The following is a 24655-nucleotide window of genomic DNA, read 5'->3' on the forward strand; positions in this document are numbered from 1 at the left end:
AAAGTTTATCAATAATAATCATACAAAATAAGATAATCTCAAAGTATTCCTGAAGTTAATGCATTATGGAAAATGCCAATAATAAAACAGCTTTTACAAAACTAAGTCTACAAATAAAATTCACTTACTATAGTATAAAAGAAAAATTCATTTGGAATATTTCAAATGATGCATGTTTTGATTCATATTTTTTCATTATTTACATTTAAAAACCCACTGATTAAATATTTACATAATTTATTTTAAAATATTTATTAATTTATCAATTGGAATCTTGATCATCTTGTTCTTCGTCTTGTCCTCCAGGTAAAAATCTAGCAACCACTTCAAGGATTTCTTGCATTTGTTCTTCAGTAAGCCTCTCTTCACTTTCTTCTATTAACTAAAAAATTAAGAAACTATACTAAAGAATATTCTTTTTTTTATAGAATAAGAACTGGAAGACTTAAAAATTTAGTTATTATCATTTAAAATATAATTTCAGTATTATAAAATGTATAAGTCAATGTTTTATGATAAAACAATTTTTATAGCTACATTAATAATATAAATGTTGTGGCAAAGCCAGACAATATATACTGGTTTAATCAGTATCAGTATATTAAACAGCTATATTAGTATAAGTCACATCAGTATCAACCCAATCAAAAGACTGAACAACTAAATAATAACAATTATTTTAAAACATTAAATGCTTTTCAATTATTGAAAATTCAAGTTTCATCAAAATTTAATCATTTTACATTGAAATTTTTTAAAAATATGCTTAACTTTCGGTTCATTCTATATCACTTTTATAATTTACTGATACATGATTTTGATATGATGGATTATAAATTTGTATTCTCTGTACCAGAGCCAGGACAAGGGTGAGGCAAACAAAGCACTTGCCTCAGTTGAACAATGGGAAAGGGTGCCAAATTGGTGAAAAATTAAAATTAATAAATTGCAAAGTAAGAAAAAAATAAAAAGCCAAATGTATCTTGAAATGATCAAATACTTTACCCATGTGGGCGATCTACAGCAAATAATTGAGTGGAATTCGTCATGCGGCGCATTTTTTGCAGTTTTTGGATGATTTTTAAATCGCGATATTTCGCTTTAAAATTGCGTTATGTTTAATCTGTTTTTTGCGTTTGATTAAGAACATATTACAGTTTATGATTGTTTAATTTTTAGTTTAATAGAAATTTAAAATAATATTAAAATTTGAAGCTTCGAACAAAAGAAAAAAATAATTAATTTACAGAAAATCGCTAAACTTTGTACATTTGTTAGTTAGATACATCTGTCTTCTTTTAAATAAAAGAAACCGCAGCTTTCTACCTACAGCGGGGGAGAAGTTATTGTCATTATTTACACTATATCTCTAATTACTTGGCAGGGAGAGGGTCTATTTTACCGAAATATTTATGGCCCAGGGGTGGTCACGAAACACTTTTTGGCTTAAACAAAGTCAATCGACCTACAGAATAGCGAATCAAAGCTAAGATCACTGGAAAATCGAATATAACGCAAAATAATCAAATTTTTTGATTAATTATGCTGAAAGGCGTATGCCGCATCACGAATTAACGGCAAGTCACGTGACATACGCCTAAAGGCTAATAACCGCATGGAAAGGGTTAAGCAAACTAATGATTTGTGTGAGACACACTATATACTTCGTTTGCTTGTATGATAGCATCCTAATAAGCTTTATCCCTTAAATATCCAAATGATATGAATTCTGTAGAATTATTATAAAAAGAAATCAGGCAATGACATTAATTCCAGACCTTAAAGCAACTAAAAGTTTAGATCTTTGAAAAATGATTCATGGATATAGTTTAGTTCAGTCCTATCCAAATTCAGAAGTTGCATTGAGAATACTCAAACTCTAATATCTATACTTTTATGAGAAAAGTTCTTAAATATATTTTATTAGTTTCACAAATTGAATATAAATGATTGATCTTCATGATTCACAAATATTAAAATTAAAAATTTTCAAGCACGTAAATTGTGTATTCAAGTTAGTAATTTCAAAATGGAAGGAATTCAAGAATACTGAAAATAAAAATAATCAACTAATAACATGAGTTACAAAAATAAAGAATACTCCTAACACTACCTGTTACTATAGCTTCTGGTGAAAGAGACTTTAGTAAACTAAAAATTATCAAAATATATTTAAGATTGCCATATTTGACAATTTTTCTTGAGTAAGTACAATTTTATCAATTGAACAGGAATTTACAAATGGCTGTGGAGTTGTATAAAAATCTGTAGACTCCAACTTTGTCCTACCATCTGACTCCTCTGACCAGGGGAAGACTTGTTACCGAAATAGCCTGGGAATTCTGATGTCATCACGTGACCTCAGAATAAAAGCTTCAATAAATAGAGTTGTAATAAAGATAGAGGAGTCTTTTAGCTTTGGAATAAAAGAGTTTCTATGTTCTAAGTAATGACATAATCAATATATAAATATGTATTCAATAATTTTTACTTTCCCAGCTGTTATATATAACAGGGAAAGTGTAGTGATTGATCAAAAAATGACTCCTCAAATTTTTAATTTTTGGACTTGGGACACCTTGAAATGTTGAGATATGCAAAAGATTTGGGTTTTTTTTCCCCGTATGTGTGGATGTTAGACTGTGTGTGTGTGTGGGGCATGATTTTGTTCACCCTGTTTGAAGCCTAATAACTTCTGTGGTTTTTGAATCGGAGTCAGATGGTTTAACACAGGAGTTATATTAAGCTTCAAAGTGGTTGAATTAAATTATGCTCCCATACATTCTAACATCTCAGGCAAGAACATCTTAACTGGGTTTTACTGTACTATTATAAAATGAAAAAATTAATTTTGAGGATAGAGCTGTTTTATAAAAAATTGTGATACTAATACAGTAAAATATTTGTTAAGTCTGACTACACTGGAGATATGACACATGATCCCTTTTATGTCTCCACTCTGTCAATTTAATTAAGAACCAAAATTTAATAGCATAAATGCCCCTTTATACACAAGCCAAATTTTGTTTCTTAAACTTTATTCTCTATTCTGAGATATTAAACAACATCTCAGAATGGATAAAAAAATTAAACAAATTAGATGCCAACACACACATGAATTTCTCCCCCTTCACATTTGGAGATCTCAAATCTCCAATGTCTTTAGACAACTTTTAAGTGTTGTCTTTATTGTTTTTTGGTTTGATCAAACACAATATAGTGCAATCACTCGACCACTTGGCATTTTTCATCATTAACTTTTATTAAGTTAATGATGAAAAATGCCAAATGTTCAAGTGATTGCACTATATTGTGTTTGAACAAACAAAAAAATACTGACACGGTTTCAGGAATGTTAAAAAAGTTGTCTTTATTTCAATTTTTTGGGTTCAGGAGATTTCCAAATGTGTATATTTGCAAAAAAACTCCTAGGGTCAAATTTGACACAATTCCAATAATTTCCGTTTTATATATATAACACATTGGGAAAGTAAAAAGGAGTCAGAATAGCAGATTTTTGATAACTCCGACTCCACAGCTCTCTTTTTACAAAACAAATTAATTTTGATAAATGAATTTGCTTCACTAAAAGCAAGAAAAGTAAAACTTTAAAAAAAGATTTTATATTAGATATTCATTTATATAAGTATTATTGATATTACTTTGTCTCTATTATTTTAAATTAAATTACTGAAAAATTGTAAAATTCTATTCATCTCATGTGTAATACTTTTCTTTTTCTTTTATGTTCCCACTACTGTTGTACTATTACTGCATTTGTGGCTTTTTTATTTAATAATTAATAAATAGTTTTTGTTCCCAAAATCATTTATTTTTATTTAATACTTATTAGAAATAAAAAACTATACATAGGGGTGAAAATACCTCTGCTCCATACTCTACCTATATCAGCAGTTGGCAACCTTTCTGACCTCATGGACCACTAAACTTACAATTTTGAATCCCACAGACCACTATCATGAAGTTTTATAAATGATACAAAATCTGTAGAATAATGATCATAAAAGTTCAATTTTACTATATTAATATGAAACTTGCATGTTTAATTATAACAAATTAATGCAAGCCTAAAGTTCATTACTGCTTGTTTGATGGATTCTTAGAACTTTTCCACAAAGGATGACAATCACACTCGTAATATTGTTCATTATTTATTAATAACAGTCACTTTATATTTGGTTTTAGATTCGAATAAAAACCCCCAATGAGTGAAAAAAGCAACTAAGTATTTTGCATTTTTTTCGTAATGCTTCGTGTAACCTTCAGTTGATCAACGTCCAAATTTCTCCACGGACCACCCAAATTTTCTCGCGGACCATCAATAGTCCATGGACCACTGGTTGCCGACCGCTGCTCTATATCATATCTGACAACTAATGATTATTGTAATTGAATATTTCAGTGTAATCATCAAATACATAATAGCATTACTTATTAGCAATATTTGTCTTAAAAAGAAGACATTTTTGTTAGTCGATTTCTAAAATTGCAATAGTAAAGTAAATAATCATTGAGAGGAAACAAAATTGCTTTTATCAAATTTATTCATTTTATTTTTATAAACTATTGCAGTTATCAATTTAAATTTTTTAAAGAAATGCTGCTAAATTAATATGAGATTATAATGGAAACTTTAAAACAGCAGAAAAGACTAGAAAATCTAATAGAGAATTCAAAGTTTAAAGATGAGGTTAAGTGATAATCTAAAGGAGAAAAACATACAAATAACAATTCTTTCAAAATTTTCAGTGACTGAATATGGATTGGACTGATAGTGTATGACAACACAACACATGTAATCAGCCAAGAGGTGATGCCTCCTGGAAACTAGTTCCTATTTAGAGTTTAGATATAAAGAAAACCCAAAAAATTCAACGTGGCCAGTGCTGACAAATGTTACCAGTGAGAACTGCTGAAGAGCAAACATCAATGGGCTGTTTAGTAGTTCTATCCACACAACCACTGGCGGGTATGACTAAATATGATATTGCTATCATGGTAAAACTATAAATTATTTTTTAGTATTATATCAGCTATTTTAGAAACTGAGAATCAGAATCTATGTAAATTTTAAAATATATTAAAAAGTTTTCAGATTTGTCACGGATTTGCATAAAATCAAAACTAAATTTAAGGGAGGAATTAAGATATAACAAAATACCTACTAATTGTATCTCTACTAGTGTTGCAGGTCTGTGATTCAATAACTGCAATTTTTCCACTCTAAAAATAAAAATTTAACAAATGAGAAAAATTATTTTCTATCTAGTCTTATTCAAATTTGAAGGCAAATTTACTTGGTTAAATTAAAAGGTTGAAGTGCCTTTAAAAATTCACCAATAACTTCTTCATTTTGATGTGTACATGATGTTTGTTCTAGATATTGAATTGTCTAAAAATATAAAATCAAAAAAATTAAAATAAATTACTTTAAGCCATTTTTTTAATTCATTTTTTAAGTTTGAAACTTTAAAATTATCAACCTAGTCAAATTTTTTACTATATTAAATACAAATAATGATAATCAGTATTATTCAATAGTTTAGCCAAAAATAATAAAGAATTAATAGTTAGTTAATTTCTTTGACACAATTAACTGATACAAGAATATAGACAGCTATTTTTATGTCAGGTAATAGAGGGGTTCTTGTTTGTATCACAAAATCTTATTTTATGTTTTATAGAAATTCTGGTTGGAACTGATAGGAATCTTCAGAAATTAAGAAACATCGACCCTGACTAGAAAAAGATCTAATCTATGTATATAATTGAGACGAGTTGATAATGATAATGATAATAATAATAATAATAATTCTCTCCCATGGTCACCACCTGGTCGTGGTGGGAGAGCCCAGTAATTTTACTGATCCATAGGGCAATGCAGGCTGGAGCACAAGCTCCTGGTAGGGACACCCATGCCAGTAAGGTCTATGGGGAGAAATGAAGCTAAGAGTGACCACACACCACATTCTGCGGAGATATGTATTATGGTAGTAACCAGATCTAAATGTGATACCGGCTCGGACGTCGCCCGGGTTAACAAGGTCCGCGTTCGTGAGTTAGGCAGAGGCTCACGTTCGAAAAATAGGCCACAGTCTCCCTTGGTTACCGGTGGCGAAAGCAGCACCGGCCCAAGCATGGCTACTGCAATGCCCTCAACAGATGTGAGGAACCAACCCAGCCTTGGTGTTTCTGTGGCAATGCATCCACAGACCACAAAGGCTGGAAAACCACGCCAACGGATGAAATGGACGGTAGAAATGAATGAGTTTATCATCCGTACTTACTACACGATCACAAAACTCGAAACAAACATGACAGCATACAGACAACAACTACACCTTAGATTCACACAACAGTATCCTCATCTCACTGTCACCGAACAAAGGGTTGTTGATCAAAAAAGAACAATTATACACAACAACCTTATTCCACAAACAACACTTGAACTTATCAAACAACAGGTTGCTGATCAAATACATCAACAGACAGAAACATCTAACATTAATGAAGATCATGTAACCTGTCAGGATAATCCAGCAACAAGCATTGATAATAACACACATACAACAATTACCACTAATGATACTACAGACACTTCCTCATCCATCACTGATAACATAGACATGGATTTAGTTAATACGCTCTCACTTATATTTCAGGAAACACTCACTAAATATACAGGCACAGATCCCACACAAAGACCACGAATACCAAAAATCAACACGTCGAAGGAAGTAGGAAAAACACTAAATTATGTAAACACTCACTTACTACCACACTACATTCATTCAATTTCTACACTCTCAGACATTCATACATTAGTTTATGCTGGGGCAGTCACAGTAGTGACACAACATGGACTGAAAGTACAATCACAGACAAATACACAGAAAACACAATTCTATCACAAACCTGCCTGGCAGAGAAGAATAGAAACACAAATAAATGACATTAGACAGCAATTAGGCAGGCTGACACAATACACTAAAAACAACATAACACCTAAATTAAGGAAACAGCTCAAAAACATTTTCAAGAAAATAAAAACACACACAAAACATGAACGTCACAACACACACATTACAGAATACATTGATACACTAAAACAAAAACTTGCTGCCAAAGCACGTAGACTCAAACGATACAAAACATGTACACTACGAAAACAACAAAATAAATTATTTACAAACAATGAAAAACTCTTTTACAGACAAATTAATAACAAAGCAAACACTGATACACAGCACAGTGGCACACCAACAGAAGAAGAACTCACAACATATTGGTCTTCTCTTTGGTCCAGTGCTGTCACGCACAATGCTGAAGCAGGCTGGATCGAGGAGGAGAACAGAAACTTGCACAACATACCAACTATGCCCTGTGTTGAAATAAGCATACATGATTTCCAATACACTGTTAACAGAACACACAACTGGAAGACACCTGGTGTAGACAACATTCACAATTTCTGGTACAAAAAGTTTACATCACTGCACCAGGAACTAGCTAAACACCTAACACACATCATCATCAATCCACAAGACATGCCAAATTTTCTTACTCAGGGCATCACCTACATGAAACCTAAAAACAACAATACCACAGACCCCACACAATACAGACCAATTACATGTCTTCCAACACTCTACAAATTATTGACATCCTGTATTGCAAACAAAATATACAAACATGTTGAAGAACACGACATTCTAACAGAACAACAAAAAGGTTGTCGTAGAAACCACAGGGGATGCAAAGAACAGTTACTCATAGATTCAGTCATTCTACGGCAAGCACACAAACAACACAGAAACATACACATGGCATATATAGACTACAGAAAAGCATTCGACAGTGTTCCACACAGTTGGCTGCTACATATTCTACACATGTACAAAATACATCCATCACTCATTACATTCTTTCAAAACACTATGCAGCACTGGAGAACAACACTACATCTCAGGGTTCATAACACTTCCATACAAACAAACCAAATCTTTATTAGGCGAGGAATTTTTCAAGGAGATTCCTTGAGTCCTCTCTGGTTCTGCCTAGCCTTGAATCCATTATCCAACATGTTAAACAACACACAATATGGCTACAATATCAGGCATGAAAAAACAACACAGTATACACTGTCACATCTCATGTACATGGATGACATAAAACTTTATGCATCCACACAAAAACAACTTCATCAACTCCTACAAATCACACATTCATACACCAAGGACATACAAATGGAATTTGGCCTAGATAAATGCAAAACAGTTCACATAGAAAAAGGAATCCTGAAGAAAGAAGATTTTGCACTTGGAAATGGAGACGTTATTGAATCCATGGAAGAGGGCGAGTTCTACAAGTATTTAGGATTCCAACAGGCCAAACTAACAGAACATGCACAAATAAAGCAAAGATTAATTAAAGAATACCAAAGTAGGTTAAATGCTATTCTCAGAACACAGTTAAATGCAAAACACACAGTTAAAGCAATAAACACATATGTCATCCCAGTACTCACATATTCTTTTGGAGTTATACATTGGACTCACACAGATCTTGAGCAACTCCAAAGGAAAACAAGAACAACACTTACTAAGCATAAACAACATCATCCTACATCCGCCACAGAAAGATTAACCCTTCCACGTAAAGATGGCGGACGTGGCCTGATTGACATAGTTAACCTTCACTACAAACAAATACAGTCACTGCGAGAGTTTTTCTACAAAAAACAAGAAACATCACAATTACATAAAGCAGTAACTCTAGCAGACTCGAATAACACACCATTAAACTTACACTCACATCATATGGACACAACACAACATATAAAAAGCATAGACACCATTAAGCAATCGTGGGCTCGAAAGGCACTCCATGGCAGGCATCCTTATGATCTGGCCCATGATTTTGTTGACAAAACTGCGTCAAACAGCTGGTTAGCTCGGGGATGCCTCTTTGGGGAGACGGAAGGATTCATGATTGCCATACAGGATCAGGTCATAAATACTAAAAACTACAGAAAACACATACTCAAAGATGCAACACTCACAAATGACACATGCAGAAAATGTCACATCATGCCAGAAACTATACAACACATCACCTCTGGTTGCAAGCTCTTGGCACAAACAGATTATTTACACAGACATAATCAAGTAGCAAATATAATACACCAAGAGCTTGCAAAGAAACACAAATTAGTAGACATCCACGAACCATATTACAAATACATTCCACAGACAGTATTGGAAAACAACACGCACAAAATGTACTACGACAGAGCCATAATCACAGATAAAACAATTTACCACAACAGACCAGACATCACACTCATTGACAAACACAATAAAATCACATACATTATAGACATATCCATTCCAAACACTCACAATATACAAAATGCATGCACTGAAAAAATTAGCAAGTACACAGAACTCGCCCAGGAAATAAGGCATCTGTGGAGGATGGATAGGGTGCTTATTGTACCTGTTGTTCTCTCCTCTACAGGTGTCATACCACACACACTACACAAAAGCCTGGGCACATTACAATTGAATAGAAACACATACATCACACTACAGAAGGCCACTATATTGAATACATGTCATATTGTGAGAAAATTCCTGAATACAGACACTGACACTGATACACTTCTTTAATTTCTGTTTTGGTTACTATGCCTTGACTTTGGTCCAGCATAGCACACAGTCACCGGTGTTAACCGAGTATATCTCACTTAACCCAACATAATAATAGTAATAATAATCAGTGCAGAGCCCAAAAGGTTAGGAGTTGAAAGTTGAAATTTGGTACATAGTAAGGGTACATCACAAGAACGCACGCTAAGAAGGGACTTTTCGAAATTCCTCCCCATGGGGAGAGGGACAGGATTAAGTCTTAACACTTCCATCAACGATGGAAATGTTACGTAACAATGAAGTGTTAAGAGAAAGCGAAGTGCAAGACGCAGATGCAGTTTTTTTGAAATCGAACATATTTTTAGACCTATCTAAAAATTCTGTAATTAGTCTGGAAACAGGGAGGACCCAATTCTTACATTCTGTGAAAACGGGTAAGGTTGACTATAACGTAATAATCTTAATATTCGCTAAAACAGTTAGGAGTTAAAAGTTGAAATTTGGTGCACAGTTAGGGTACCAGATATAAGTTCCAATGGAAGTGTTAAGTAACAATGGAGAACAAGAGAAAGCGACGTGTAAGATTTACCGGTCGCTGGAAAAAAAAAAGAAAAAAGAAAAAGAGTAATATGTTGGAACATATTCGATTTTCAAATTTAAACAGATTAGTTCGGTTTTTTTCGACCTTTCTTCTTTAGAACATTCGATGAAAATCGAAGGATATAATCAGAACACATCGTGAAAATCGAACAATATTAGAACATTCGATTTTCAAATTCGACCTTTCTTTAGAAAAACTTAGTTTGTTGATGAAATTACTCTTTTTTTTTGTGACTATAATGTAATCTTCACTATCATTACTTTTGCCCGAGCAACGCCGGGCCTACTTGCTAGTCTATTATAAAAAGAATTATACCAATGTTACAGGTTCACTGTCATGTTCTGCCAGAATGAAAACCTGAAGCAAGGCAGACAACCTCCTTTCTTTTTAAAACAAAAAGTGGAAAGCTCCAACTGAACCAAAGGTGACAGATGATCCGACCCAGTAAATTCACACCCAGCATTATATTTGGTCTTATATCAACTATTACCAGATTCATGTACTATAATAAATCCTAGAAAAGAAATATGAAACTAAAGAAGAATACCAAAAATACCTTGATTTCCATAAAGCATGACAGTTTAGAGATAACCTGTACAATATTATGGCAAAATTTGGCATCTCCAAAATTAATCAATCTACCAAAATGTGCATGAATAATGTGGAATATAAAGTTAGGCAATAGGTTCATTATCTGAAAGTTCCAGCATAAAAACAGGACTAAAACAGGGAAACTCACTGTCACTAATATTGTCTAACTTGGCTCTGGAAAAAGTCATACTGTTAGCAGTGATAGAAGACAGAGGAATAAATGTGAATGATAAGAGATTACAAGAACTAGCATTTGCAGACAACACTGTGATATTAAAAGAAACACAAGAAGATGTTTATAAAATTATAATTACAAAAAAGTGAATACAAAATGCACCAAAGGTAGGCCTTCTGGCAAGTGAAGAAAAGACTAAATGTTTAGCAATCAGTCAAGAAGCTAAACCTAATATTAAAAAACATACAGGAGGGGACATGACATTTAAGAGGGAGAATAATTTTACCTATCTCGAATTGATAGTGACAAAAATGGATCTGAAGATGACATCCATGTCTAGATCAAGAAAGCCAACAATTTTATATGAAAATTTGTATTTGTAAACCAATTTGTAAACCAGATTTTCAAGTCAAAGTCTTGTTAATTAAATTAAGAATATATATAATGTGATAAGACCTATCCTATTTATGGCAATGAGACACGGATGATAAAAAAGAAATTAAATATATTTGAAAATAGTATACTATGAAAAACTTTTGGCCCAGTATTTGATATAGAAATGACAAATGGAGAAGACAATTATGAATTAAAATAAATTAAAAATTTTTAAACGTGTAAGTTCAAGTTAGTAATTTCAAAATGGAAAGAATTCAAGAATATAAAATAATCAACTAATGACATGAGTACAAGAAGAATAAAATTTTTGATTGAATTATGAGAAATTTCTCTATTTAAAAAGAGATATTTAAGTTTAAAAAATACTAAGACACATTAGCAAAAAATTAAAATTGCATGTGACACCATCTGTTATGAGATTTTATTAAAAATAATTTTTATATACTGTACATCTTGGCAGATCAGACGACCTTCAGATAAGACGAGGTATAAATTTTCATTAAAGTTTTATAGTTTTAGCATATATCTGTCCTATAAGATGACCCCCAAACTATCAACAGCTTATGAATTTAGTTTAGATCAGCGATCATCATCTGAATAATAATACTGTATAGCATATACGAAATTATGTCCTATTTGTAATTTTTCGAATGAACAAATTTTATTTTCTTGCATCTGGCAACACTGCCTTGCGATTGTTGCAAACATTCGCACTAATTCAGCATTTGGGTAATGACCTTGACTATTCACAAAAACGTCGTATGGGCTATTCTATTTCGTGCACATACCCTACTCTCTACTAGTAAATAATTACAGTTTGTCCGTTTTTTTAGAATGGTTTTAATTTATATAAATTTCAATCTAATTTTTTTTGTATCTGTCCTATAAGACGACCCTGGATTTTGTGGGCCTTTTTTTATGATTCAACTCTCGTCTTATCTGCCGAGATATACAGTAATTAATTATTAGTCAAAATGTCAAAAGGTTTAATTTTGAATAGAAGAGAGATTCTAAAAAATTGTAAATGCCAATAATAAGTAAAATTTTCATTGTCTGATCTCACTTGAGATATGGCCCACCCCTTGACCTTCAACTGCAAAATTTAATAGCATCCCATATATAGAAATAAAGTTTCAAAATTTTTAATTCATCCAGTCCTGAAATATACTGAAAAATAACTGCCCACACATAAAAAATTTTGTAAGGGTTTTTTACATTTTTAAGCTCCTGTATGTCAAAATGTCAAGGAAAGAATTAGTTCTATAATTATCTAAAACAAATTAAAAGGAAAACTTTTACTAAGAATTGTTAACGAAATACAGGTAAAAAAGTCATTATAATACCTCATATGTAATAGTTGCTAGATTTTTCTGATGTTTCATATGTTTTTTTTCTTGCAAGGTTTTTAACAATGAATATACCTAAAAGTACAAAAATTACATATTAGATTGAAAAGTAATTAAATATATGACAATATTCTACTTACTAAATGTGATACTTTAAGCCAGGGATGGGCAACCTTTTTCTACGTAAGGGCCGCATTTCAAAACTTTTAAATTGACGCGGGCTGCACACAAGAGAAAAGAGGGGGGAACTGTCGGTAAATCACAATTCTTTATTCATATAATTATAAATTAGCATATGTATACTTAATATAGCTTCTGGCACTGATTTAAACGTAATATATCGGAAATATTTAGCCAAATATCAGTCACCACTAGTCTTAAATTATTTTCCATGTGTCATTTGCTGGTTTCTTGTTTTAATTTTTACTAAATTCATTACGAAAAAACTTTTCACAAATATAAGTTGTAGAAAATAACGTTTGAATTTTTGTTGAATATCTCATTAAGCTGGGAAATTGATATATTTATTCACATTTTATGCCACGCGAGCTGCAAAAATATTATTGCGGGCCGCATGTGGCCCGAGGGCCGTGGGTTGCCCATCCCTGCTTTAGACCAAATAAAAATAAAATGTCTTAAGGATATATTTTAATGTATTAATGAAGATACATTTTAAGATTGTTTTATTATTTATAACATATAACTGATGTACACAATATATCATTTTTTACCTAATATTTTAAATACATGATTATCCAAGTATTGTGGACTAATGCTATCTTAGTTAAGGCAAATGGCCATGGCCTTTTGGATTAAAAATTACAAATATATGTTATTTTTGTATATGTTATACTTTTAAATTATAAAAAGTAAAATAATATCAATAAAATTTAAGTATAAAGATTAATGAAAATTGGTTAAAAATATTATAAAGAAGTATAAATAAGTTAATTTTAAATGGAAGAAAAAATTATGTATTAACATGTAAATTAAAAGAGCGATAGAAAAAGTAAAACGCGAAAATTCAGTGAAAAATGTAATAATATAAATTTTATGTAAAAAGTATAACATACATTGGTGTGCAAAACTTAAGCAACAATTGTTTTATTGTTGTAACTCTGCAAGAAATCACCTGGGAGACATGAAATTCAGAATATAGATGCAGTATTTTGTACTTAAAGGATGAAGAAAGTATAATAGCACAAAAGTGAATAAAACGCATACAGTATGGAATCAAAGCTACCTTCTTATTGTAGTCTTGCACTGCATGTGCTGACTGCACATGTTTTGCATGGCCTCAAATCACCTGTGATGTCATTTTCCTGCATACGAATCACCTTTCTATTGAATTGGGTGTTCATTGTACTGTCGTAACAAGCCCTTTTCTACACTTTCATGGCTGTCTGCTTAAAAATTATATCATTGCTTAAGTTTTGCACACCAGTGTATATAAATATATTTAAAAAAATATTTTATTATATAAAAAGTTTTAAAAAACAAAATAAAGAATTTTTAAATATGAAAATGAGATTAAGAGAAACCTGGTGAAAACCAACATCACCAGTGAAGGCTAGGTGCCATTCAGTGCACTAAGTAGAAAAATTTTAAATATACAAAAAGATAAATGCTTATAAATAACAAAAAGTTGGAATAAAATATACTCCAAAACAACCAGAGTGCTGATATATGATGATAAGATATGAACATAATATATACACTAAGACTGAACTGTTTACTAAACATTACATGGTTGCTAAATGCACTTGAATACTGCCCTCCAGGCATGCAACATAGGAGCCATGTCCCTGTGTTGATAGTCACTCCTCTAGAAATATTCTTGAATATACAAGCTATTTCTAAAGGCAGTGAAGATAATGAAGCATAGCTACCAAAAAGAACAAACAATTATGTTTTCAAAATAGAAAAAAATGTTTTTAATATGGAAGTAGTCAAAACAATGGAAAAATTCAAAAATAATGAGAGAGTATCAAAAAAGTGTTTGTGCCTTGTTTGGCTTGTATGAAAGAAAACCCACTTAAGAGGGAAATGTTGAAATTTCTGAAATGCATCTGGGTGAAATAAAGTTGTTGATTGGCTAGTATTTTTGGACTCTGTGGATATGATAATTCCTAGAAAATAATGGTGTTTGTAACCAATTACATATTGAGAAAATATTAATAGTAATGTTAAAGTATAAGAAGTTAGAAAATCATAAAAAATATGTTAGATAGATGTTTATAAAAATTGATGGTAGTAATGTCTTCAATTTTTATATTGTGCATGCTCACTAATCTGAACCAATTTTGTTCATTTTGCCATTAAATGTTCCAGTAAAAAAACAGAGAATTATTATATAACATATATATATACACCAAATATAATATAGTGGGTGATCAGTAACAAACAGTTTGAACTGTGAACAAATCAGACAATGAACACTTTCATGAAAGATTTTTATGTTCGAACAACAAACACATGTTCAGATAATGAACACCTTACAGAACAAAACACAAGAAGAAGCAATGTAAAGTAATGAATACTGATTGGTCTTTCCTTGTCTCCAGGTGACAATTCGAAATCTTTCGAAGCACGGGCAACATGGACATTGATGCTCAACTCAATACGAATTATTATTCCTCTGAACTTTGAAACTCTTCCTTGTAATTCCAGCCTTTCATTTACTTTTCCTGACAAAGAATTTTTTTATAGTCTTTGCAAGACTGTCGGACACTTGTTAAGTTTTGTGTCAGTTTTTATTTTTGAAAGGTGAGAGTTTAACTGTCCCATCAGATATTCGTTGATATTTTAACACCAAATTTCAAATTCTGTCTGGGCCTCACATTTACATAATTTTTTATGCACTAGTTGATTTCTATTCTCTGAATTTTGTAAGTAGTTTTCTGAACTTTTTATTTAAAAAAGAAACTGATATTATGAAGTCTAAAAAGAATGGAGTGTCAAGAACTGTGCTCATCATAGAAACCAAGCAAGAGATAATAACCAAGGTAGAGAGTGGACAGAAGATGTCAGATGTTACTAGAGTGTATGGCTTAAACAGGTCTACAGTAGGCACCAGTGGCGTGCCGTGACATTTGATGACAGGGAAGCTGTGTTTCTGTAAGAAGCTGGCTTCCAGGGGCAATCAGTTAATTGCGCGTCACTGATGGTCTAGGGCAGTGGTTCTTAACCTTTTTATACTCGCGGCCCACCAAATATTTCATAATTTTTTTGTGACCCCCATTTTTTAATAATAATTTATATTTGATAATTTGATAATTTATCTATAATAAATTGATTTTTTTATTATTGCTTTATTTTTATGTAATAAATGTAAATCATAACTTTATTATTTCATTATCTATTTAAATAACATTCAAACTTCACAATTAAACATGAAAACTCATTTATTTTTAACAGAAAATAAAATAAGAAACATGTCAATAAATCGATCCAATGTCGATGCTAAAACTAAACTAAAACTAAAACGCCCACTTGTGGTAAGGATTTTGCATATCTTTTGCAAAAATATTTAAATTTTCAAAGCCTGCTATTTTTCCTAATTATTTTTAAAATTCCAAGCATTAATAGTTTCTTAAAATTGCTTTGGAATAAAAGAAGTAAATACTGCGGTGTAAGTAGCATATTTACATTTATTTCTTCTATACTAACAAAGTTGTATGTAGGAAGAAATACAAAATAAATAAATAAAAACTAAATAGGAAAACTTTATCTTTCTTATTTCACTTTTCAATACGATATTCGGATTATACATCAATTTTCTTTTTATTATATTCTGAAGGAAATTTTGCATAATTTGGCGGCCCCCGGCAAACTTCTTATGGACCCCCAGGGGCCGCGGCTCCCCTGTTAAGAATCACTGGTCTAGGGTCCATTCGTATTCATTTGTTCGATAAGCCAGTAAAAACTGTAGACTTCTCTAAATGTATTTTTAATATCACAATTACATTCTGAATCGCTAGCCACGATATAAGGGCTAAAATTAAAAATAAATTATAAAAACTTACTTGGTGAAATAAAATGTGCGGTGGATATACATACCTGGTACAATGCATTGTTTGATTGTATTAATATACTTTTAAAGAAAATTATAATTAAAATATAGCTTTGTAAAGAAACGTACATAAAAATAACATAAAATATTCTTTACTTTTTAAATCTTAAAACAATCCACTTAGTCAAATATCTTGATACGAGTAGCTAATGGATGGAACTAGTGACGGTCCAGGTAGGTGTGTAGTGAGTGTGTGCGTGCCAAATCCCGAGGGTGCCGATACCGGTCAATGTCAAATGCCTCTTTTGTCGCATCACTAGTATATCTCAAAGGACGCCACAGGGCTGTTGTAAATTTTAAACGTTTCTCACCGTAGCTGTAAAAATCTAACTATGTTAAACTTAATAGTCATTCGTTTTCTAACTAATTCGTTTTAATACCAGGTGTACACGGAAATCAGTTTCCCACTGTACTGAGCGAGTGATTGGTTCTGTTAAGCTTTTGTTGAAGTAAAATTCTGGCTCTTTCAACAGGATTTTATTTATGTCCCCATTCCCTAATCTCTTAATTATTTAGTCACTTCTTAAGTAGAAATAAGTCGAAACCAGTTACTTTGTACCTAAATATCTGTAGTCTTGGGAAAACAGTGGAAAGACAAATTTTTATGACAACGGATATATAAATCGTAAATTTAAGGAAAATAAATTCTAGAGCTTTTTTTTGTACCATGTGTACTGATATTGTAATTGTATGTATGTACGTCTCATTCATTAAATTTGGTTGTAAATGATGCTGCCAAAGTAACAGTTAATTTTTAACACTGTACTAGAATTGTACACGTTTTTTCTGCATCCCCTTACAGATGGGACATACTAAATCGTAATATCACCGGTTTAACATCGAAATCCGTAAGTAATATAAGATGGGAGAGCGGAATAAACGCAGAATAAATATATCAAATATTTTAATGGAGTTTTTTTAAACTCCTGTCAACTATACAGAACTATCATAAAAACGTGCCAGTAAACTCCTATCGGTTGGGTTGTTATAAATCTAGTCTAGGGTGGGCAACCCTTTTTATAACATGGGCCAGAATAAATTTTACGTTTTTTTCCGCGCTGTAGTAGTTAATTGACACCTTCTTGTGACTCGTAATTTTTTTAGTCTGCAAATATGAAATAAATAAATAAAAAGTTAATTACTACATTTATTTCTCTTATCGTTTTCGAAAATTACAAAGAATTGGAAAAATAACTAATTAATAGTTATTTTTCCAATTTAATAATCTATTAAAGATCTCGTGGGCTGGATAGAAACTTTTCGCCAGCTGTAGCTGGCCCGCAAGTTGCCCGCCGTTGATCTAGTCTGCTTATGATTCACATAATCGGGCGAGGGTGGCCGAATATCTAGCAGGCGGCTAACAGCCCACAACTGCTCCAGGATATAAAGTCGCGTACTCTTTATGCGTGTATTGCTTCTACCAGCTAAACCGCGACATTGGTGCTCTGTAAAGCGCATGCGCCAATGCCTATAATCTGGCTGCTTGGAAGTTGACAGGCAGGCGGCTAACAGCTCAGAACCGGTCCGGGTTATAAAGTTGGACTCCGTACGCGTGTGTTGCTTCTACCAGCTAAACTGGGTGAGGTTGGTGCTCTGTAAACCGCATGTGCTAATGCCTATATAATCTGGCTGATTAGAAACTGACCCAGTTTCGACATTCCTTCTGCCACCGAATTATTCGAATATACAATAGCAATCTTATCGTTTTTTTTTCACATGTAGTATAGAAATTTGTAAAAGATACATAATGCAGTTATAATAAAATATTCATTTTATTATAACTGCATTATGTATCTTAGTACGTTAAAATATGAAAATTTATATTTTATAAAATACAAGGGAAGGTCATTGGAAGGTGGAATCGGCGCTTCCATCGCTTCCAATGATGGCACGCCACTGGTAGGCACAATCTTAGCAAAGAAAGATATAATCAAGAAATCTCAAGCAGCTAAAGAAGTAACAAAATCACATCTGAGAAACAAAGATGTGCCATCCATGGAAAAATAGAGAGATTGCTTTTAGTTTGGATAAAAAAAAAAAGGAAATGAAGAGATGTAATTAGTATGACTATCATCTAAGAGAAAGCTAGAGAAATTTTTGAAGCACATGCTGAACTGTACCCACATCACAAGAGACAAGAAAAATATTCCTGGGCATATTTTTCTCTCATGAAAGACCAATTGACGATAGTTTTGGGAGCTAATGCTAGTGGTGATATGAAGCTTATGCTGCTTCTTGTCTATCACTCTGAGAACCCTAGAGAATTCAAAAAAAATTCCATAATTAAAGAGAGACTGCCAGTGATGTGAAGATCAAATAAAAGGCATGGGTCATGCAGGCTCTTCAAAGAATGGTTATTTGAAGTTTGTGCTCCAAGCATCAAGGATTACCTTCAGACCAATGAATTGCCATTGAAAGCACTATTGCTATTGACAATGTACCAGGATACCCATAAAACCTTGAAGATAATTTGCTGGAAGACTTTCCCTGGCTGATAGTTCAGTTTCTGCCTCCAAATACCACTTTGTTGATTCAGCCAATGAATTAGGATGTTATTGCAAATTTCAAGAAATTGTGCAGTCGGTGTTTTGAAGCATATTAGTTCTCCTCAATGATGACATTAAAAACATTTTGTTAAGAAAAATTTGATATTCTTGGAGCTATCCAGTTCACTCAAAAGGCATGGGGAAAAGTCACTCAACAACAATTGAATTCTGCTTGGTGAAAGCTGTATCCCTTCTGCATTCAGGGAAATGAAGATAATATCCCTAAAATTATGGATGAAATTGTGACAACTGCTAGAGATCTCAAATTGGAGGTGAATGAAGATGACATTGAAGAGCTCATAATGAAACCTGAAACTGATCTGACGACAGACGAACTCCAAGAACTCTTGAATGAAGAGCATCAAGAAATTCAGCAAGATGTGTTTTATTCTGAAAAAGAGGAGGATGAAAGAGGACCAATGCTGACATCTGCTATTAAAGATCTTTTGAAGTGGGAGGATGTCAGAACAATGGTCTTAGAATAGCACCCAAACCAGGTTGAGGTTAATAGGCTTTTGGATCTCTACAACAAGAATGCTATTAATTACTTCCAAAAAATCCTGAAGAAAGAAAAGTAATTGACATTGGACAGATTCTTTACTGCCCCACAAATAGAAAAAAAATGACTGATAAAAATGCAAGACTGTGTATGTATTATTATCATTATTACATATAAACAAATGTAGTAAGAAAGTATATGTAATTTTTAATTTATTTTTTGGGATCTCCATAACAAATTAATCAAATTCTTATAAAAATCTACGTTAAATCAATAATTGGTTAACAATCAATTTGGGTAGCAAACATGGTCTTGGAATGGATTAGGTTCGTAACTGATCACCCACTGTATATGTATTTGTCTGTAGTACTTTCTATCTCTTTTTCTTTATGCATAATCCTGCAAACCTGAACAACCCTGTACAATAATTAGTTCAGATCAGCAAGAGTGCATATGACATATTTTGTAAAAATTATATATTATATATATGCTGCTTACCTCATAATTACTTAATATTGCAGATCTTTCTTTAATTCTATAAAAATAAGATTTCACAAACTTTAAATACAAAAGAAATTTTTGAAAGTATAAAATACATACTATAAATAGTAGAAAATGTGTATATATTATACAAGGGGCAGTCAAAAACTTTCCGGAATTTACCTACAGTTAGAAAATGCAATATAAGATAAGGTTATGCATTGGTGTGGCGGGAAGCTCAGCATGTCTATTCGCAGTGTGATAATGCTCGTGCAAATTTAGACTTACATAGTTGTTACTATATAGCGTCTTTGTTGGGCTTGACTGCTTATCATTTAGCGCAATGTCCCAGTTTGAGCAGAGTGCAAACATCAAGTTCATGTGCAAATTGAGGAAGAGGCCTGACAAGTGTCGTGGACAATGGTTTCTCCATCTTGACAATGCACCGAGTCACACTTCTCTTGTTGTGCAGTAATTCCTCACCGACAAAAGCATTCCTGTCATCACCCAATCACCTTACTCTCCAGATCTTGCTCCCAGTGACTTTTGGCTGTTCCCTACTCTCAAAATGGGCCTCAAAGGGATGCATTTTGCAAGCAGGGAAGACATCATATCAAATATGATGGCCCGACTCCGGAAGATTCCAAAGGAAGCATTCCACAACTGCTTTCAACAATGGCAAGATCGATGAAACAAGTGTGTCTGTGCGAGAGGGGCCTGGTTTAAAGGTGATTAAGTCTGCATTGCCATATCTCGTGCCACTACAGCGCAGGATCACAATTCCGGTAACTTTTTGACTGTCCCTCATAATAAATAAATGCTAGAAATAATTATCTGCATTAAATTTCATTGGAAGAAAATTTGTAGTGAAGGTAAATTTGAGACAATGAAGCATTTGAGTGTTTTCTTGTCTTGAATTTTGATTGTCAGATATTAGAAAATCATTGTAAATTATTGATTAAAAAGATATTACAAGATAAAACTGATACTTAATTAGATATTTTATACATATTAATACAGGATTCCATTTTACAGACTAAGTGAAGTCATATAACAACATTAAAATCTAAAAATTATTCTATAACTATTTACAACAAATTAAAAAAATGTATTTAAAATAAATATGACATTTTTTTCTCATATACTGTACCAATAATCAAAAGAAGTTGCATATATAACATTATCATATTATATATGAAACTTCAAGATAATTTAACTACATTTTCTCACAATGTTTGTTTTATAAAATTCTTTTAAAGATATTATTTATCATTTGAAAGCTGTAGATTTAGAATGTGATAATAAAAATAGACTAAACATAATAGTTATGATATTACAACTTCTAAGTTTTAAATTTATCTATTCAATCTGGTTTTCTTAAAAAATTAAATCATCATGATATGTTCAATGCAAAAAGGAAATTTCATTAAAAATCAATGATATGTATCATGCAGAAAATTGAAAATGTGTTGTTTTAAACTTAGAAATAATAATTTACATTCATTTGCAGTTAGCTTACTTGTGCCAATAAGCATATTTTATTTAATAGTAATTATGATAAGCATTTTGATGCTTTGTGCAAATAAAACATAACTACAAGATGAAGAGGCTTATTATCTGTAGGACAGTATTTCAGGCATCATAGTCTATATAAAGATTTATCAATCAATGTAATACCAATTTTTGGTTTGTAACCATAACCCTGTTATGGCTTTTAATAAAATTATGTTTTGCATTTAATAGATGATAAAGAATAACTTTCCAAGTGGAGAAAGACAGTTTAATCAGAAAAATTTCAAGAAATTATACTGTAAATATTCCTAATTATAATTATGTTCAATCTATTATTGATTATACGTTTTAAAGCAGCCTTCAGATGGTAAATAATTTTTCAAAATTTCCTAAAACAAAAATTATGAAAGAATAAATCTAATTAAATTACATTTGTATCTTGTAATATCCTGTATGTTAAGAGAATTGCTAAGTCATTTGAAACGTTTCATGTTATTGAATGCTTCAGAATTAATCATTCTAGTTATTTTTGTAATGAAACTGTTGTGATTTAACTATTACTAAGTTTGTGTTTCATGGTTTAAGTATTATTAATGACAAAAATCTGGTCTTGCTTTAATAAATTATCCTTAAACTGACAAATTTTTCAATAAATTATTTCCACATACAGTAGTTTGTTCTATTACGTTTTCTGATGCCAAATAGTTTCATTTATTACTTTAATAATCCACGGTATTTTCACAACTGTGGAAATATTCCATAATAGTTCCATTTATTATTAAAATAATAAATGGAACTATATTCTATTCTATCATGTCATTCTCTTTCAGACTTTTTTTTAATAATTTAAAAGGTAAAAGATCTGAACGTGAAGAAAAAATACAATAATTAAAATTATAGAAAACTTCAGTTTTGAAAACATGAAAATAAATAAAGTTGTTTTTCTGTTACTGAATAAACAAACTACATGGCGTGTTTTTTAAGTACCATTTTAAAATAGGACTGCTGCAGTGCTACGGTTGGTGTTCCACGAATGTGAACTGAGTACTTACATCTGTTGGCTAGCCACAGAAACAATTACAAAAGCATTCGTTTGTTTTACGTTTGTTTGTATGTGTTTAAAATGCCTCAGACAATTGAAAATCTTGCCGATTGTGAAGTATGCACAGTGATTCGTTTTTTTAATGCAAAAGATGTGAAAGTGGCTGACATTCATCAGCAGATTAGTGAGGTGTATGGAAAAAACATTATGAGCAATGGAATGGTAAGAAAATGGGTTAGAGCATTTATGAGCCGTACTAATGTCCGTGACAAGAACCGTAGTGAGCGACCGTCAGTCGTTACCAAAGACTTGATGCAGAAAGTTGATGCAAAAGTTCGAGAAAACAGATGCATTACGATTTTGTCATCCAAAACAAAAAGCATGGAAAGCTCAGTAAGGGAATTCTTTTGCTTCATGACAATGCCCGTCCACACGTGACTCAACGAACCTGAGATCTTATTACATCGTATGGCTGGGAACAACGTGACCACCCTACATATAGCCCTGATCTAGTGACTAGTGACTACCACTTGTTCCTCCACTTGAAAAGGCATCTAGGCAGTCAGCGCTACAGCGATGAAATCAAAACGCCATGTTGCCGTGGTTGGCAAATCAGGCGGCAGGTTTCCACGAGGATGGAATTCAGAAGCCAGTTGTACGATACGAAAAGTACCTTTATATTGGAGGAAATTATGTTGAAAAGTAGATTAAGGTACAGGCTTTCATGTAAAAAGAAAATTATTTAAAAAATTACAGTTGTGTTTTTTTAATAACAAAACGGTACTTACTTAAAAAACACGCCTCGTATATATGAACATTTTATTAAAGAATATGCCAATTTATAGATAATTTATGAGAAAGATATAGATAATTTATGAGAAAGATATAGAAAATGAAAAACATAGATGTTATATGTAACAAAACTTTAAAATGCCCAACTAATAAAAGCATAAATACATTTATATTTCTTCTCCTCATAATTTACAGAAATCAATAGCTGAAAGTGAAACATTTAGTGGAATAAAATATAATTATTACTTTTAACAATTAAATATTGGCAAATTAATAATTTATGAATTAAATTATTTAGTGCATGTTAATAACTTATAAATATGTACTTATATCATATGTAACTTATTATAGCTTTACAGTTATGTTATGTATACAGTATGTATGCATAAGTTACAATTGAAGTTGTTTGTATGTGTGAAATAAACTGTTTTGTGTTACTTCAACCCTATTCATTCATTTTTTATTTCCATTTTCAGTCATATAATCAATATAGTGTCTTTCTACAAGTATTACACATTCATAATACTTATATAAGAGAAAATTTTGTCACACTTTCATCCAAGAATCGCATTTTCATTTTTTTCTAATCCGAAATAATCTCAAGTCGACTATTTCTCTAGCAAAATTCAAAAGCAATTTCAAATTATTTTATTAATTTAAAATAATCAATTTCAATTATGATACACGTGGTTTTGAAAATTACGTGTTATATTGCACGTGGTAAAATTCACTTTAAATAAATTACGTATTTTACTTTTATTTTATAATAAATTTTCTATCGTGTCTATAAAAGGTAAATAATATTTCCTGTTATTGCCATCAATGCTAGAAATAATAACCACATAACTACTTACACTTCCATCTGGAAAGTTTTCTGTGAAGTTATCAGAATATTTACTAGAGGGCACTGACGCACTTCCGGCAACAATTGA

The 24655-nt window shown here is 31.8% G+C and overlaps 1 protein-coding gene across 1 annotated transcript; it reads right to left on the reverse strand.

Moving 5' to 3' along the window:
* Positions 1-220: 220 nt before the first annotated feature.
* Polr3I (RNA polymerase III subunit I) lies at positions 221-24647 on the reverse strand. The gene is made up of 6 exons (XM_067284304.1): positions 24578-24647; positions 20396-20432; positions 12778-12855; positions 5319-5413; positions 5187-5244; positions 221-382 (listed from the first exon to the last, which is right to left on the reverse strand). Exons 1-6 carry the CDS (start codon positions 24583-24585, stop codon positions 263-265), a joined length of 396 nt encoding a protein of 131 aa, XP_067140405.1. The 5' UTR covers positions 24586-24647; the 3' UTR covers positions 221-262.
* Positions 24648-24655: the final 8 nt, after the last annotated feature.

Source organism: Centruroides vittatus, unplaced genomic scaffold, assembly GCF_030686945.1.
Source record: "Centruroides vittatus isolate TY-2023 unplaced genomic scaffold, ASM3068694v2 scaffold_1167, whole genome shotgun sequence".
In the NCBI taxonomy this organism is placed as follows: Eukaryota; Metazoa; Arthropoda; class Arachnida; order Scorpiones; family Buthidae; genus Centruroides; species Centruroides vittatus.